Source organism: Ostrea edulis, chromosome 1 (assembly GCF_947568905.1).
Source record: "Ostrea edulis chromosome 1, xbOstEdul1.1, whole genome shotgun sequence".
NCBI classification, from domain to species: Eukaryota; Metazoa; Mollusca; class Bivalvia; order Ostreida; family Ostreidae; genus Ostrea; species Ostrea edulis.
Genome location: NC_079164.1, coordinates 34,517,163 through 34,532,975, shown reverse-complemented (window position 1 = coordinate 34,532,975; position 15,813 = coordinate 34,517,163). Strand labels below are relative to the sequence as shown.

Genomic DNA, 15,813 nt, shown 5'->3' with positions numbered 1-15,813 from the left:
AGTTGAAATCATCCCGTTTGTCATAAAGTTGAGTTGTTAGTTTGCTGTTAATATTTACTTGCAATAAAATATCTAAGTATGAAGCAGAAGTGGACGACTCTGTGGTGTCTTTTATTTCGAGTTAACTGGGATATATCGAATCGACATATGAATGAAAATTAATATTGTTAATAGATAATACATCGTCAATATATCTAACTGTCGAATTGAAGGCCACAGCAAGAGATTTTTTCTTCTCACGTAGACGTTTTTGAATAAATTCTGCTTCATAAGAATATAAAAACAGGTCAGCTAACAAAGGAGCACAATTCCTGCCCATGGGGATTCCAACAAACTGCTGGAAGACCTGATCACCAAAGACCATGAAGATTTTGTCAATGAGGAACTCCAGCATATTTTTTATTTCATCTTCAGAATACTTGGAATCAGAGTGGCGTTTAAGAAAGTAGTTTTTGGATGACTGAGAACTTGATAGGAATATTTGTGTTTTCCATTTTTGTGAAGAAGCAACTGTCTATTATGTCAAAAAGTCTAGTCTTTAATTCATCGTGAGGAATGGTCTTGTAAAGAGTTGAAATTTGTATGTAGTCGCACAGTACGTTTGAAGTTTCTCCTTCACGGCTGTTAATATTTTCGTGAGGAGCAAAGATATGGGCTTGGTAGAACATTGACTGGATCCAGCAATGTATCTTTGTCTGCAAGGGTTTTCATGTACAGTGAAAGGTGAAGATAACGAACAGTGACTCGTATTCACCAGACCCATTGACTAGGATATTAAATGTGTCTAAAACTGTCTTGAAGAATTTCGTCTTTTGAAAGGGCAGTTGGAGTATAGGTACTATTACCAAAAGTGGAAGTAATGCCAAGTTCGTTTAAAATACAGTTGTGATAATGATGTGGACCTAATTGTCTGTTGACGTAAGGTAAAAGTGAATCAAACGTGACATCATTTATACTTCGTCTTTTATATGAATGACGTCCATGATTGCGTTTCCGTCTTTGAGTATTGGGAAAGAGTCCCCAATATATGTTTGCATTTGAAATTTTTATAATCCTGCAGCTTTTTAAACATCTGTGCTACATAAATCTTAAGATGCAAGGTGAAGATAACGAATAGTGATCAATCTCATAACTCCTATAAGCAATACAAAATAGATAGTTCGGCAAACACGGACCCCTAGACACACCAGAGGTGGGATCAGGTGCCTAGGAGGAGTAAGCATCCCCTGTTGACCGGTCACACCCGCCGTGAGCCCTATATCCTGATCAGGTAAACGAAGTTATCCGCAGTCAAAATCAGTGTGCCAAGAACGGCCTAACAATCGATATGAAACACGTCAGACATCATTTGACCCAATGATAGGTTGTATTGACGAACTAGATCGTTTTAACGACCATAGAATTTGCGAAATGCTGACTTCAATCGAGTCTGTTGAAACCCCTGTACCATCAACTTGTTTTTCAGTAGCTTACCTCGATTTAAAAAACTGACTATACGCAGAACAAGCTCTTGCAGATTCAAGGAATAAAAATTTTGGCTCAAGTCTTTTTTCAGTTTATGTTCCCTACAAAGTGTTCATTGATGTACAGGCGTTGCACGGGTGTCTCCTGAGACAATACGAGTAACTGAAAATCTTTCCACACTGACAACTGTACTGATCAGGTGAATGGTGCTTTATATTGAGGTGTTCTGTAGGTATCTTTTAGCAAGAAACTTCTTTGCGCAAATGCCACATGAAAATATCTTTGTTCGTTCGGTATTGCACGATTTCTTATGTAAAGAAACCTTCTGAAATTTTTGCTTACATATGTCACATTCCTCACTAACTTCTGAGTGTGTGGCAAGATGTATATTCATACCAAAAGTTTCTTGACAAACTACCCACATACAGCACAATGGGTGCCCTTCTCATCATACATGCTTGAATCTAATGTGGCAGGGGTGTACAAGTATGTTTAGAATGCAGGCACTCAACGTTTTAAATACCTATAGTAAAATTGTCTTCCTGTAAACAAACTATTCACAAGGTAAATCACGCCGCCGTTTTGGTTTTCTTTTCTACCAGCTGCATCGCTTGCAATTTTCATAAAATAGTATGATATGATAACTAGACTCCCGCCGTCTACAAACAACTCTGTCAAGGTATTACCTCTCGCATCGTCATGGTGAACTGGAAATAAAGTCCATTTATCGGCTATAATCAACCGTCAAACATCATCTAATGCTTCTCGAATGCGAAAAATCGGTAATAGAAGGACGGAAGATCATATAATTATAATGATAGAGTGATATAAATCCGTGTTCGAATTAAGATGTTTATTCATTCTCTCTCAGTCTGTGTTATTCCCCATCACTAACACTTCATTAAAATAGCATACGAGTACTCGCATCTTGTTTTCGGGTTTCGTTCACAAAGCGTCACACCCAGAAATCTAACTCATCATTAGAAATACATTGAGAAGAGGCAGGCACAATATCAACGTTTCTATTGGTCGCTCAGTTCACTCAAACAGATCATATTCAGAAATATCTAGAAAACGTACGTTTTTTCTATCATGCCTCCTGACCAATGTCCAAAAGGTTACTATTAAGTAGTTTTGACTTAAATCCAGACATGACATATGGTCTTGAAATATGAATGAAGATATTTTGAATGTGTAGAAAAAACATAATTACTCACTGTAGACTATCACCTGGATGTCGAATACAGGTAAGCTTCCCTTGGGGAGACTAATATCAAAACCAGCCATTACAAAATTGCACCAATGAAGATATATTCTGATAATTTTCATGAAAGGATAAAAAATACAGAAGGGTTATAATAAGTTAAACAGGAACTACAAAGAGTTTAAGTACTCGTGTGAAACATGTTCTAAGTATGTTGTTAAACTTTTCTCTCGCTACTCGATTTTGTCCCTCGCTTCGTTCGGCACCAAATCCCTTGGTACTCAAGAAAAGTTTACCACGACCATAGAATTAGCAAAATGTTGACTTTAAAGAATATAGTTGAAAACTCATCAACGTATTTATTAGTAGCCTGTCTCAATTTCAAAATTGATCATACGTAAAACATGTTCTCTCATATCGAATCAACTGAGAGACTTATACACTATATACAGACGATGATGGAATATTGCTATATAAAATTAATATGGGAAGTTGATGATAGAGAAGTTGAAGTCATCCTGTTTGTCACAAAGTCGAGTTCTTAGTTTGTCATTAATGTTTATGTTCAAGAAAATAACTAAATATAAAGCAGATACAGAAAACTTTGGGATTTTTTTTTTCGAGTTCACTGGGATAAGTTGGGATATGTCGAATTGGCAGAAAATGAATACTAGTATTATCATTGATAGATTAAACGTCGTCGATGTATCTTAATGTCTATTTAAAAGCCACAGTAAGATTTTTCTCTTCTCATGTAGAAGCTTTTGAATAAATGACGCCTCATAAGAATACAAAAACAGGTCAGCTAATAAAGGAGCACAATTCGTGCCCATATCAAACAGACTATTGGAAGACTTAACACCAAAGACTACGTAAATATTGTCAATGTAGCATACATGTACCTTCTTCAACCTCGAGGGGATCCGGGTTAGAATAGGTCCTCAGTACCCACTTGCTTGTCGTAAGAGGCGACTAAATGGGGCGGTCCTTCGGATGAGACCGCAAAAACCGAAGTCCCGTGTCACAGCAGGTGTGGCACGATAAAGATCCCTCCCTGCTCAATGGCCATAAGCGCCGACCATAGGCCTAAATTTTGCAGCCCTTCATCGGCAGTGGTGACGTCTCCATGTGAGTGAAATATTCTCGAGAGGGACATAAAACAATATTCACTCAATCAATCAACCTCGAATCAATGATCCGAGATTTAAATCCAAGATACGAACCGGCAAGTATAGTTTGTAATGAAAAAGTTTGGATGTGATAGTAGAAGTATATTTGTGGGGAAATACATGGTGTAGACTTGAACTTGAAATATGAGGAAATACAAGACTGAACTCTTGTAAATGACGAAGAATGTTACTTATGTTGACGGCATCTATTCCTTTGTTTATAAATTTAAGTTTTTTAAAGAACTGATGGCGTGATTCGGAAGGATTAGCATCCGTAACCCGCAGTGGTTTAAAGAACCTGGACGCCGTTTCATCAAACATCGTAACTACATGTAGTTGCATAAGTTTAGTTTGGCGTAACTTTCTGACTAGACTAAATATTTTACGCAAGTCCGTTTCATCAAATGGCGTAAGATTGGAATTTACGCAAGTTTTCTACTAACTAGTAGAAACACTACGTCAGGTCGAACCCTTACGTAAGTACCTACGTAAATCATGGCCGACTGTTAGCTGTTTGTAAGTATATATGGAATTTTTACCGACGAGCTTTGCGTCGTGATCGATTTTTTCAAAACAGGATGCTTTTAGACGTTTACAATGATAAATGTAAGGCCATAAGGGTTACTTCCCTTTGAAAACTAGTAAATTTATGGCTTGCCTTTCCTGTATGATTATTTCATAGGCGCCTGGGTCAAGGATATTGCACTATAACCTATATGTAAACAATGGAGGAAATTTGAACCACGAATAAATATTTCTCTCTGATCTATGGTGTCTCTTTATACATTTTTTCATGTTTCAGGAAGCTTAACTACATGTGTCATTACCACAAAACACTAATTTATCCAGTTTTAAAAAATGTCTTATCTCACTGATTCATAATATTTAACAAGGCTTGCAACTCAGTCTGCCCCTTTCCGTACCCCATGAGATATATATATTTCTCGACTAAAAGTTATTTACACTGCTTACCAGCGGGTTTTGAGCACCATTCACTCCCGATAATTCTTTTTTGATGATTAAAATCCTTTAATAACAACTGTCCATCCGTTGTATATTCTTAATATTTTTTTTCTGTGGAAAGTCGTCTCATTCAAATCTCTAATCACGGAAGTTGCGTAAACAGTACTAAACACGAAACGGAATAAGGGCAATCCGAATTAATCTCGAGTTCCGAAAGACGCTAGCGCTATGTAAACTCCAGAGGATATCGAGAATAACCAAAAACTTTATTGGCGCTACTTTTCAAAATGAACAAGGAGAACAATTTTACAACTACAGCATGGTAATTATTATTCTCTGCACTGACAATCTTTTTTACTACTTTATCAAGGTTTTATGAATTCCCACACTATCCTTCATAAAAAGAAATGACAACAAAATAAAATAGGTACCCAGATTTGTACAGCTGGTGAATTTGGCAGACCCCCCCCCCCCCCCCCCCCCCCCCCCATCATGTTCTTTTTCTTTCAATTTAGATTCATGGTTCGAATTTCCTCCATTGTTTACATATAGGTTATAGTGCAATATCCTTGACCCAGGCGCCTATGGATTATTTTTCACAGGTGTCTGTCTGTACATGAATGATGAATGTACAGTGTTATTCACAATCCCTTTGTAAAGTAGTCCACCGTAAAGGGAACATTCACTTTGTTGTATTATATGTAGCCTATTTATAAATCTCTTCAAAACTTCCGCTCTGACTAACTTGGAACAAATGATCAGTGAGCCCGATTCAATTCGATCTCTGTCCTATGGTGGGTGGATTTACGGGAGTGTAATGTATATTTCATGAACAGTTATTTTAAGATCTACTATTTTCCATTGTATATCTTAAATCTTGAAAAAATATCCCGTCTTAAGAGATACATCATATAACTATATTATATATTTATTAAGACGGGATTTTGTTTTGAAGATTTTTAAAATATCAATAATAATATAAAAATTTTATACTGTAAGTGAATGAGAGGAAATTATGAATAAAAACTATTTAGTGAGGTATGATCATGAGCATTAATAGAAGAAGTCTAACCCCCCCCCCCCCCCCCCCCCCTCCACACACACATGATGTTTGTAGGAAAATGTTTTGAGGCACTCATAATAGAAGACTCTAGCACCCCCACGATTGAAGAAAATGAAACCTGTGAGAGAAAAAATTATGGAAATCACTGCAAAAGATCCCAACACCACCCACTCCACCCCACCTCCGAATTAGGATTTTGCAGATAGGACAAAACATTTTTATTTTTTTTTTTGCGTTATAACGCAAGATAAAAAGATTATTTGAAAAGCCAACATCTAATCTATGTTCCAGCAAATTTACACTTATTGATGAAACGGCGCCCTGTAATGGGCAACGTCCATAATCACAAAATTTAGTCTGTATTTTGGTGTTACAATTTCGAAGATTTAGTAATTATTTATAGCAAAATATACAAATTAAAAATTATAACTTACAGTAATTAAAAATCATAATGCAATACCTGTTGATTTAAAGCGTTGTTAAAATAGACCGTTAATTAATTCCATTCTCCAATAATATCCAATGTACAGAATTCCTACACTAAAACAAAATTTTAAGGAATACTATTTCTAGAAAATCTACAATGCGAGTAAACAGGTTACTACGTCACCTTTCTATTGAACTCCCCCAAACATCAATCACTCAACATTTTAATTGGTCACTGTATGATAAGACATGATTGCAACATATTTACCAGAAGGAGGAGAAAAGTATTCAAAATGTTACGTCACAACTTTGTATTTCAAGAGCGACATTATCTCCTGAACTGTGAGAGCTTTTAAAAAATCTCCTTTTGCAACTTCCTTGCATAACTAATAATTGTCTTTCATTATTTGCAGTTGCTACCATATATTCAAATCTACAATAAATAGGACTCTTCATATATCAACCAATGTCATGTAAATATCAGAATACAACTTTCTCATCCTTACACGATCTAAATTCTGAAAAAGTATTTTAACTAATAGCTTTAAAACTTCCATTTTACAAGACGATAATGTTAGCATGCTTTGGGACGTTGCAGCAGATTGGTCCTCCAAGAATGTTAAAGTCATTGATCCAAAGTTGCCATACAGTATCGCCATTATTTCATTAAATATTGGCGACTCCTGTTGAAGAATTGTAGCTTCATCATAAACTGACTGCAGGCAAAGAAAATACCCTCGCTGACGCGAATCAGTCTCAAAATAGTTAACACCGGCATCTTTATACTTGCTTTTATAGCCAAAGATGTGAATATCCCCATCCATCCTTCCTTTATTTCGATATCCTTGGACGCAGCAATGAAGTAAACCCGGTTGCTCTTCTTGAAAGTTCTCTGTAATCATACGAAGATCAGGAAATCCACAGAAAGCAGCGAATTCTGCAACAGAGTATTTGTCTGCTATCTTGTCGTGCTTTTGAAGTCTTGGTAAAAGGTCAGCATTCTCCAGAAGAAGCCGAGATACAACGGAATGACAACCCATCCACAAACAATGGAATAACAGACTTGGTGTCATGTATATTGATCTCTTGATTAAATCTGGAAAACGTCCGAGTGCCTTCTCTAAAATATATCTCCCTTCCATTATGGAGGTTAGGATGAAATTTATTCTTATGTTTTCAAAAATATCTTGTATGGTAAAAACTTCTTCCATTTCAAAGACCAAGTCTATACAGGTTTTACTTCCCTTTAATAGAACCCAACCTATCTCATAGGTATCTATATTGAAATTCGAATTACAACATTTCTGAAGAAGAAATCTTGCGAGATCTAATTGGTTTGAGTAACACGATTCCAAAACTAAAATTCCCAAATCGTCAGTGTCTAGGTCCAATTCTTGGTACGATATTATTTCACGTACTGTACTTTCTTTCTCCGTTTCTATGGCATCAATCAAAATTTTCAGCATTGCTCGTTTAAATATGATAGGCTCGGTAGACCTTTTATAAATGCTGATTAATTCATTGCTTATTTTTGAGTGGCCAGCTTTAGATGACCTGAAGATTCCTTCTTTCATCAAGTCCAAGTCTTCTACGAAACCGTTGTTAAGAAATGAACGAACGACATCCCAACAACCAAAACTACAAGCTTGTAAGAAATACGGATCGGGTTTTATATCTTTAGCTAAAAGTTCGACAACGTTTCCATGGTTATTGTAACTCGCATGGTTGACAGCTTTCTCTAACACCCGCTGTGGATTGTTGGCTGAAAAACAAGCTTTTACGGCCCTAATGTGGCCCAATTTTGATGCCGCTATCAAAAGCACGTCAATATCTTTAGAAGGAATGGCCATCTGCTTGATAGATGACTGAAGATGACCAAAAAACTTGTCAGAAAATTCATTGTCATCCATGACAGAGTGAAACAAAACATGCGGTATTGTTTTAGGATTCGACACGATTTCCGAAATGAAACGTTTCACAAGCGCTTCATGACTATCCTCGTCCAACTTTAGAACAAGTTCGCCTTCTCTCTCTAAATAGCTTTCTGTTCTTATCAATTCAAATAGAGTGTCGTTGTTACAGTATTCCACTACGAGGTTTGGAAACACCATTCCACAAGAGAGCACGGTGGCCTCCAGGAACGATTGATGAATGAACTCAAACGTATCTCGGCCATTTTGCCTTAAATACTCGTCTTTAAGTTCCGTAACGGCATCTGATGCTGCAATTTTAATTTCATGATTGCCTTGAAATTTTAAATCCAAGGATTTGGCAATGATAATCATGCAGTTCATGTTTAATTTCCGTGGGTTAATCGTGTTTCCAGAGACGGCCGTGTACGATAAAACTGCGTATTTCCATTTTTCATTTGCGTGACTACATTTTCTAAATTCCTCAATAGTCTTTACTAATGTGCATCTTGGCTGTTCAAAAAACTTCGGTCCCAGACGAAGATTTTTTGATTTTGTGAATAAGAAGCACAACAGCGGGAAGTTAAATGCATTTGTCTGAGAAATTACATCTATCGTAAACTGATCAATACTTGGCATCTCACTTTCCTCTGCCTCTTTCTTTGTCCTGGTAATCCATATTCCTCTACTCTGTAAATGACTTCTCAGCATGTCAACTTTCTCTTCAACAGAAATACGGAACTGCTCTAACGTCAGATCTATCATATGTTCAGACTCAAATAATCTTGTCTCTTCTAGATATCCCCGCCATCTTTCATAAATTGATTTTCGAACTGTCAAGATAACTTTCGTGTTACTATTCTTCACACAGGCATATATTGTGCTGAAGAAAGGTTTCAGCTCTAAAATCCCAGCGCTGGTGGTGTTAGACACTCCAAGAAAGTCATCAATGAAGGCAACAGAACCAGACGCTGGATTGACAAGCTCATTCCACAACTGAATCCGATTGAACTTTATCACTGTTAGGTCTTTAGAGGACATTTTTCGAATTACTTCTAGCCCTATTGAAGATTTTCCACTGCCCGGATATCCCACAATAATGACGATGCCATTATGTTCTAGTGTCTTTAGAACACACCCTAATACGTGTGGTGGTAAAAATGAGTCATCTTTTTCGTGTTCTTCTACTTCGCACAGCGTGGTTTCTACAATACAGATGACAAGAGTTAGATAGCTTAAAATAACAGTGAAAATATAAATGATTTACGAGTATTTTGCATGTTTTACTATACACCAAGCTTGAGTATACCTAGATATCTTGTTAGCGATGGTTTATATTTATATATCTTATCAACTTCTGCAAGTATCTGCTCTTTTAACTCCTGAGAGACACAGGCAGCGATGTCGGAAACCGATGTCTGAGCCTTTCGCCAAAGCAGCTCAAATTCCTCCTCTTTTATCGATGATTTATCCGTGTGTATGACTTCGTTTCGATGCGCCTGAGCAGTCTTTATGATACTTTCGTATCGACTATGACATATGTTGCGAAGAAGAACACAAACTAAAGAAAAATCTAGAGCTTCTACCGTCAGCCATTCTCGAGCTTTGAATACATGGAAACAACCATTCCCTTCGTTAGGACATTGGGATCTGATAGTGGTAAATAATATATTCCACTCCGTATCCTTCAATAGCGAACGTTTCTGTCTGAAATTGCAGCAGCAGGGTTTTCCTCTTAGATGGAACAAACTTTCTTTTTGAATGTTAAGAAATTCAAGAAAACTTTTGGCGCCTTGCTTGACCGTCTCCAGCTGCAGCAGGCTTCGGAGTGCTTTTGGGAAAACACCTCTGTAAAGATGTGTCAGCTTTGAGAGGTAGGGGCAGATTGGAGAATCCTCCATGGTGAATTCCTGTAGGAATAACAATGAGGAATGATTATATTAATGGAAAAGTAAAAATCGTACAACATGCAGACGATTGTATAAAGTTTAAAGGTAGCAATTCATTGAAAAAAGCTCTAGAAAAAATACAGGAATTTAGCAATGTCGCAGGCCCAAAATTTAATATGGATGAAACAGAATGTTTATTGACAGGGACTCCCGGAGTTTTATTGTATCTAAATGAAGAATATATTTATGGTGTTAAAATTGCTGAAAATACGTAAAATAATTAAGTGTGTGTCTCGGACATGATAAGGATGTTTGTTATGATATGAATTGGACAAATAAACTAGAGAAACTTAAAAGAATACTGACGGTTTGGAGAAAACGAAATTTGACGATCTTCAGAAAATGCACCATTATTAATACATAAGCACAATCTAAACTGGTTTTTAATACTTTTTATTTTGTCTAATTCAAAACTAGATATCTTTTAAATTGTATCAAAATTTGTATTTAATATTTTATGGAAGAAAAATGATAGAATTCAGAGAAATACGTTAATCGCAAAAGTTGACCAAGGTAGAATAGGCATTGTTGATAAAGAGAGTAAATTGTTTGCAGCAAAGACTTCCTGGATAAAACGAATATTAGATTGATTGATTTTATATTGTTTAACGTCCCTCTCAAGAATTTTTACTCATATGGACACGTCACCATTGCTGGTGAAGGGCTGCACAATTTAGGCCTATGCTCGGCGCTTACGGCTTTTGAGCAGGAAGGGATCTTTATCGTGTCACACCTGCTGTGGCACGGGTCCTCGGTTTTTGCGGTCTCATCCGAAGGACCGTCCCATTTAATCGCCTCTTCCGACAACCAAGGGGTACTGAGGACCTATTCTAACCCGGATCCCCTCGGGACGAATATTAGATAAAAGAAGTATAACACATGAAATGTTGAATAATATTCTAAAACACAAAAACATATCAATCAATGATGTTATAAAAACAAGTGTCTGCGATTTTCAAAATACGGCATTTTATAAGATGACAAAAATGCCACCTTTTTATGGTGAAGTTTTTTCTGCCTTTAACAGATGTAAAAAGGTTAAACAAATTTGTAGTTTAAAGAGAGACCAATTTTTAACGGCGTTCATTTGGAACAATCATCTCTTTCAATACGATTCCAAATCTCTTTGTTTTGAAAACTGGATAAAAAGCGGTATTCTGTATATCAAAGATATACTTGATGATGATGGAAATTTGTATGATATTGAACATTTTTATAACATATTGGAAAAAAAAACCATACTGTGTGAATTAAGAAAGCACTCAGAGAGTACAAAACAATTTTTATTGTTCATTTGCAAAATTGGTTGATATAAAAAACGAAATACTCTTTTCTTTTTATTTAGAGACAATAGTGTAAGATCTGTAAAAGATCTCAAAAGTGACCCTTATTCAATTTTTGTTAGCAAAAACTTTCAAAGATCAGTTTATGAACGTATGTGGCAAAAAGTTTGAATTCAGTGATAAATATGTCTGACACATTAATTTTGACTACGGATAACTCCGTTTACTTGATAAAGATATAAGGCTCACGGCGGTGTGACCGGTCGACAGGGGATGCTTACTCCTCGTAAGCACCTGATCCCACCTCTGGACTTTTAAGTTGTTAGAACTTGTTCCCAATCCATTTGATTTCATCAATAAAATATGTTCAAAACAAAACCAGGGGTCCGTGTTTGCCCAACTTTCTATTTTGTATTGCTTATAGGAGTTATGAGATTGATCATTGTTCGTTATCTTCACCTTTCATTTGCCAACAAGATGTGTTTGTGAAACACAAATGCCCCCGATAATGGCCACTTCCAAAGATGGCCAAGGTACCAGTAGAAAGATTTTGTCAAAGGAAATACTCGTGTGCAATATGAAAACTTTTAAGAAGTTATGACCAATGTCAAATGTTTTAAAAGTAGGTCAAACTCCAAGGTCAAGGTCACAGGGTCAAACATTTTGATAATCACGGAAAGATCTTGTCACAAAGAATACTCATGTGAAATATCAAAGCTCTAGCACTTACTGTTCAAAAGTTATTAACAAGGTTAAAGTTTCAGCCAAAATGACAGAATTACAGAATGACAGACAGGACAAAAACAATATGACCCCCGATCTTCGATCTCGGGGGCATAGAAATTACAAAGTATGAGAATCAAAAGCCCCCGAGAGTATTGGAAATTTTTGAATAAAAACAATAAACAACACAATATGGAACATATCAAAATTGATGAACTATATAAATATTTTAAAGAATTAAATAAAGCACCCAAGATACCGAACGACACAGAGGAGTTACTTAATAATGAAATAAAAACATTACAAATCGGAGAATTAAAGGGACTGATTCACGATTTTCCCGAAAATTTTGTTTTTCACTTTTGATGATCAGAATCTACTTGTCTAATGTGTTTAAAAGATTTCACACAAAAATTAAGGTTATACATTATCACAGAAGCTCATTTTAGAGAGTTCATTTTTTGTTTGTAAACAAAGATTGTGGTATGTTTTTGTTTACGAAATTTTCAAATGAAAGGGTTATCGATCTAAGTTTATTATATCTTTCACATTTCAAGCATTCTTCAGGTAAAATGTGTCATCTAAAAGTTAAAATTTGTGACTATGCAAAATTTAGATGCTTTATGTTACAAAATTAACATTTCACTGGTGTGTTTGTATACATGAAAAGACTCGAGTCTTTGTTTACATAACACAAATTTAAGGCTAAAATATTGCTTTTATTTTTGCATTCAGAAGGTCAAAATGTTGGCTGTCAACATTAAATGAGTTATATTCTTAATGTTTCACATAAAAATAAAAAAGATTGTGTTCAAAAATCGTGAACCAGTCCCTTTAAACCACAACTTAAATCAACATATATCACAAGACGAAATACTAAAAGCTATCAATTTTTTAAAAAAAAAATTACAAACTTCTGGTGAAGATTATATACAAAATGAATACATAAAGTCGCCAATAAACATTATGCTTCCACTATTCAACATAATTTTTATTACTGGTAAACTACCAGAAATGTTGGCATGAAGGAAACATTACTCCGATTTACAAAAACAAAGGGGAGAAAAATAATCCACAGAACTATAGACCTATTACCATTTTAAGCTGTGTTGGTAAACTTTTTATATTTTTGCGTGTATTTTAGCAATATAAAAGTAAAAGCGAGAAATATTTTTTCGTGAGTGATGTTTCTTACGAAACTACGCGATAATAAATTTCTCGTGTATATTTAGGCATTTACAGTATAAACTTTATTGGAATTACTGAAATTGAAAAAAAGGCTTTATTGTGTATTCATCGATTTTGAAAAAGCCTTTAACAATGTATGGTGGAAAGGTCTATGGTACAAACTTTGTGCAAACAATATCAATGGGCACATGTATAATATTATCACAAATATGTTTAATCATTTTAAGTCAAGAATAGTACACGGTGATGAGATCTCAATTTTTTAAATTGTGAAAATGGTGTTAGACAAGGAGAATATTTGTCTTCATTTTTATTTTCAATATATTTGAATGACGTGCAAGACTTTTTTAATATTGGTGGTTTACCTACCATATCTGAAATGTTTTAACATTTAAATTTGTACTTTAGATTGTTTGCATTATTATATGTCGATGACAATGTCTTGATAGCTGAATCTACAGAACGACTACAGGTCCAAATTGATCATTTTAATAAATATTGCAAAACATTGGAATTTAAAGATAAACATTACTAAAACAAAAGTAACTTTGTGACCTAAATTCAGACCAAATGCGATACTTGGCTGACCAAATTGTAAAGTCTATTGATCAATCCAGCAGGCAATTGAAAACTCAACCGGTCTTTTGTAATTCGCTGTAATATGTAAAGAATTCATCTTTTTTAACGACCGGGTTCGAAAATCCCTCACGGACACAAGATTTCCCCCTTCTATATTACGTTTTCCATCTAGATTTTTTTCTTAAATGAAACACACGTACAATGTGCCGAGTTTGAAATGAAAGGTAAAGAAAACGAACAGTGATCAATCTCATAAAATCATAACCTAGACTGTTTATTTTATGAATGGGAGTTGCAACAATTCTGATATATCTTTGTTCTAATTGACATGTTTTTTTGGGGATTTCAAAGCAAAATTTGGGGGAAATACTTGCATTTTAGCATTGGGAATGGGGCCTCATTTCGGCCCCAAGAGACCCTAAAAAATCCCTGAATCATCACTTGCCTATTAAAAGTGGACGCTGGCGAAACTAGCCCAGAGAAACAAGACATTGTAATAAAATGAAATTGGTGATGAATTCCACTACATGTTTAATTGTAAGTCTCTGATTAATGTAAGAAAACAATGTTTATCACCGAGACAAATACGTTTAAAAAATATCATTACATTTAAAATATAATTAATTCAAATAATCGATCTTTTCTAAGAAAAGTGTGTTCCTTTATAAGAAATACTAATAAAATATGCTCCCCGACACAAAGAATGCTCGAATCTAAAACTGCATAATTTTATGTTGCCAATCTCCATACTCACGCATGCCTTAAAACATTTAATGATTTATTACCATTACTTATATGAAATACTAAATCTCTGTATACAATTGTGTAATTGTGATGAGAAATAAATTCAGTTCAGTCTAAAATTACATAAAAATGTATATCATCTTTGCAAGCCAAGTGTCCGATTCGCTTAGTAATCAAATCGAACACTTGGCTTGCGAAGATGTATGTAGATGTACGAAAAGCAAATGTTGCTGAATTCAATTACAAATTATTGAATTGCATATTGAATATTACTTGCATGTAAATGTAAGTAAATGGAACAAAGATGTAGAACCATTTTGTGAACATTGTATGGTTGTTGAGGACATTGTATGGTTGTTGAGGACATTGTATGGTTGTTGAGGACATTGTATGGTTGTTGAGAACATTGTATGGTTGTTGAGGACATTACATGGTTGTTAAGGACATTGTATGGTTTTTGAGAACATTGTATGGTTGTTGAGGACATTGCACATCTTTTATATACATGTAAGTGTAACCTTTATGAAAATATTTGGAGGAAAATTAGTCTGCTTTTCGGTTTCAAAATTACCTGGAAAATATTGATGCTTGGTATTACAACGAAATCAATACAAAAACAACTAGTTTGAATAATTTCCTATCATTTATTTGTTTTACGATATACAAATATAAAATAAAATGCATATTTCAAAAAGAAAACATGTCTATGGATAATTTTTGAAATAAGATAAAATTATGTCTTTGTTTGCAAGATGAGATTCTAAAGAAAGCACGTATGATTAAAACTTATACCTAGAAGCAGGCAATTATCTGCGATTTTGATATAGGTATACAGTGTATGTGTGTGTTTCTTAATATACATGTATATGATTATTTGTATACTTGAAGCCTCTATGTTACATGTTTCGATAAAAGAGTGGGGCGAAAAATAACAACGAGTATATAATTTGAATGAAAATTCACATAATTCTTGTTGTATTTGTTACACCAAAGTACAAACCTATAGCTTAATCAACACCAAATTAGCATATCTGCAAATACATATTTGTAATCGTTACTCTTTTTAATTGTTTTTTAGAAAATTGTCCCTCCTAAATGAGTTAATTTGCGCAATAATTCAATTTGGAGCCTGCAACAGTTCTATCAAA

General features: G+C 34.9%; 1 protein-coding gene across 1 annotated transcript in view; it reads right to left on the bottom strand.

The window, feature by feature from the left end:
* Window positions 1–6,225: 6,225 nt before the first annotated feature.
* The window catches only part of LOC125658858 (uncharacterized), a 12,564-nt gene continuing 2,976 nt past the window's right edge, over window positions 6,226–15,813 (bottom strand). The window contains exons 2-3 of the mRNA XM_048890298.2: window positions 9,509–10,109; window positions 6,226–9,404 (exon numbers count right to left, since the gene is read on the bottom strand). Coding sequence (XP_048746255.2) covers window positions 6,742–9,404; window positions 9,509–10,100 — 3,255 coding nt within the window. The 5' untranslated portion in view covers window positions 10,101–10,109 and the 3' untranslated portion in view covers window positions 6,226–6,741. The remainder of the gene's footprint in view (window positions 9,405–9,508; window positions 10,110–15,813) is intronic.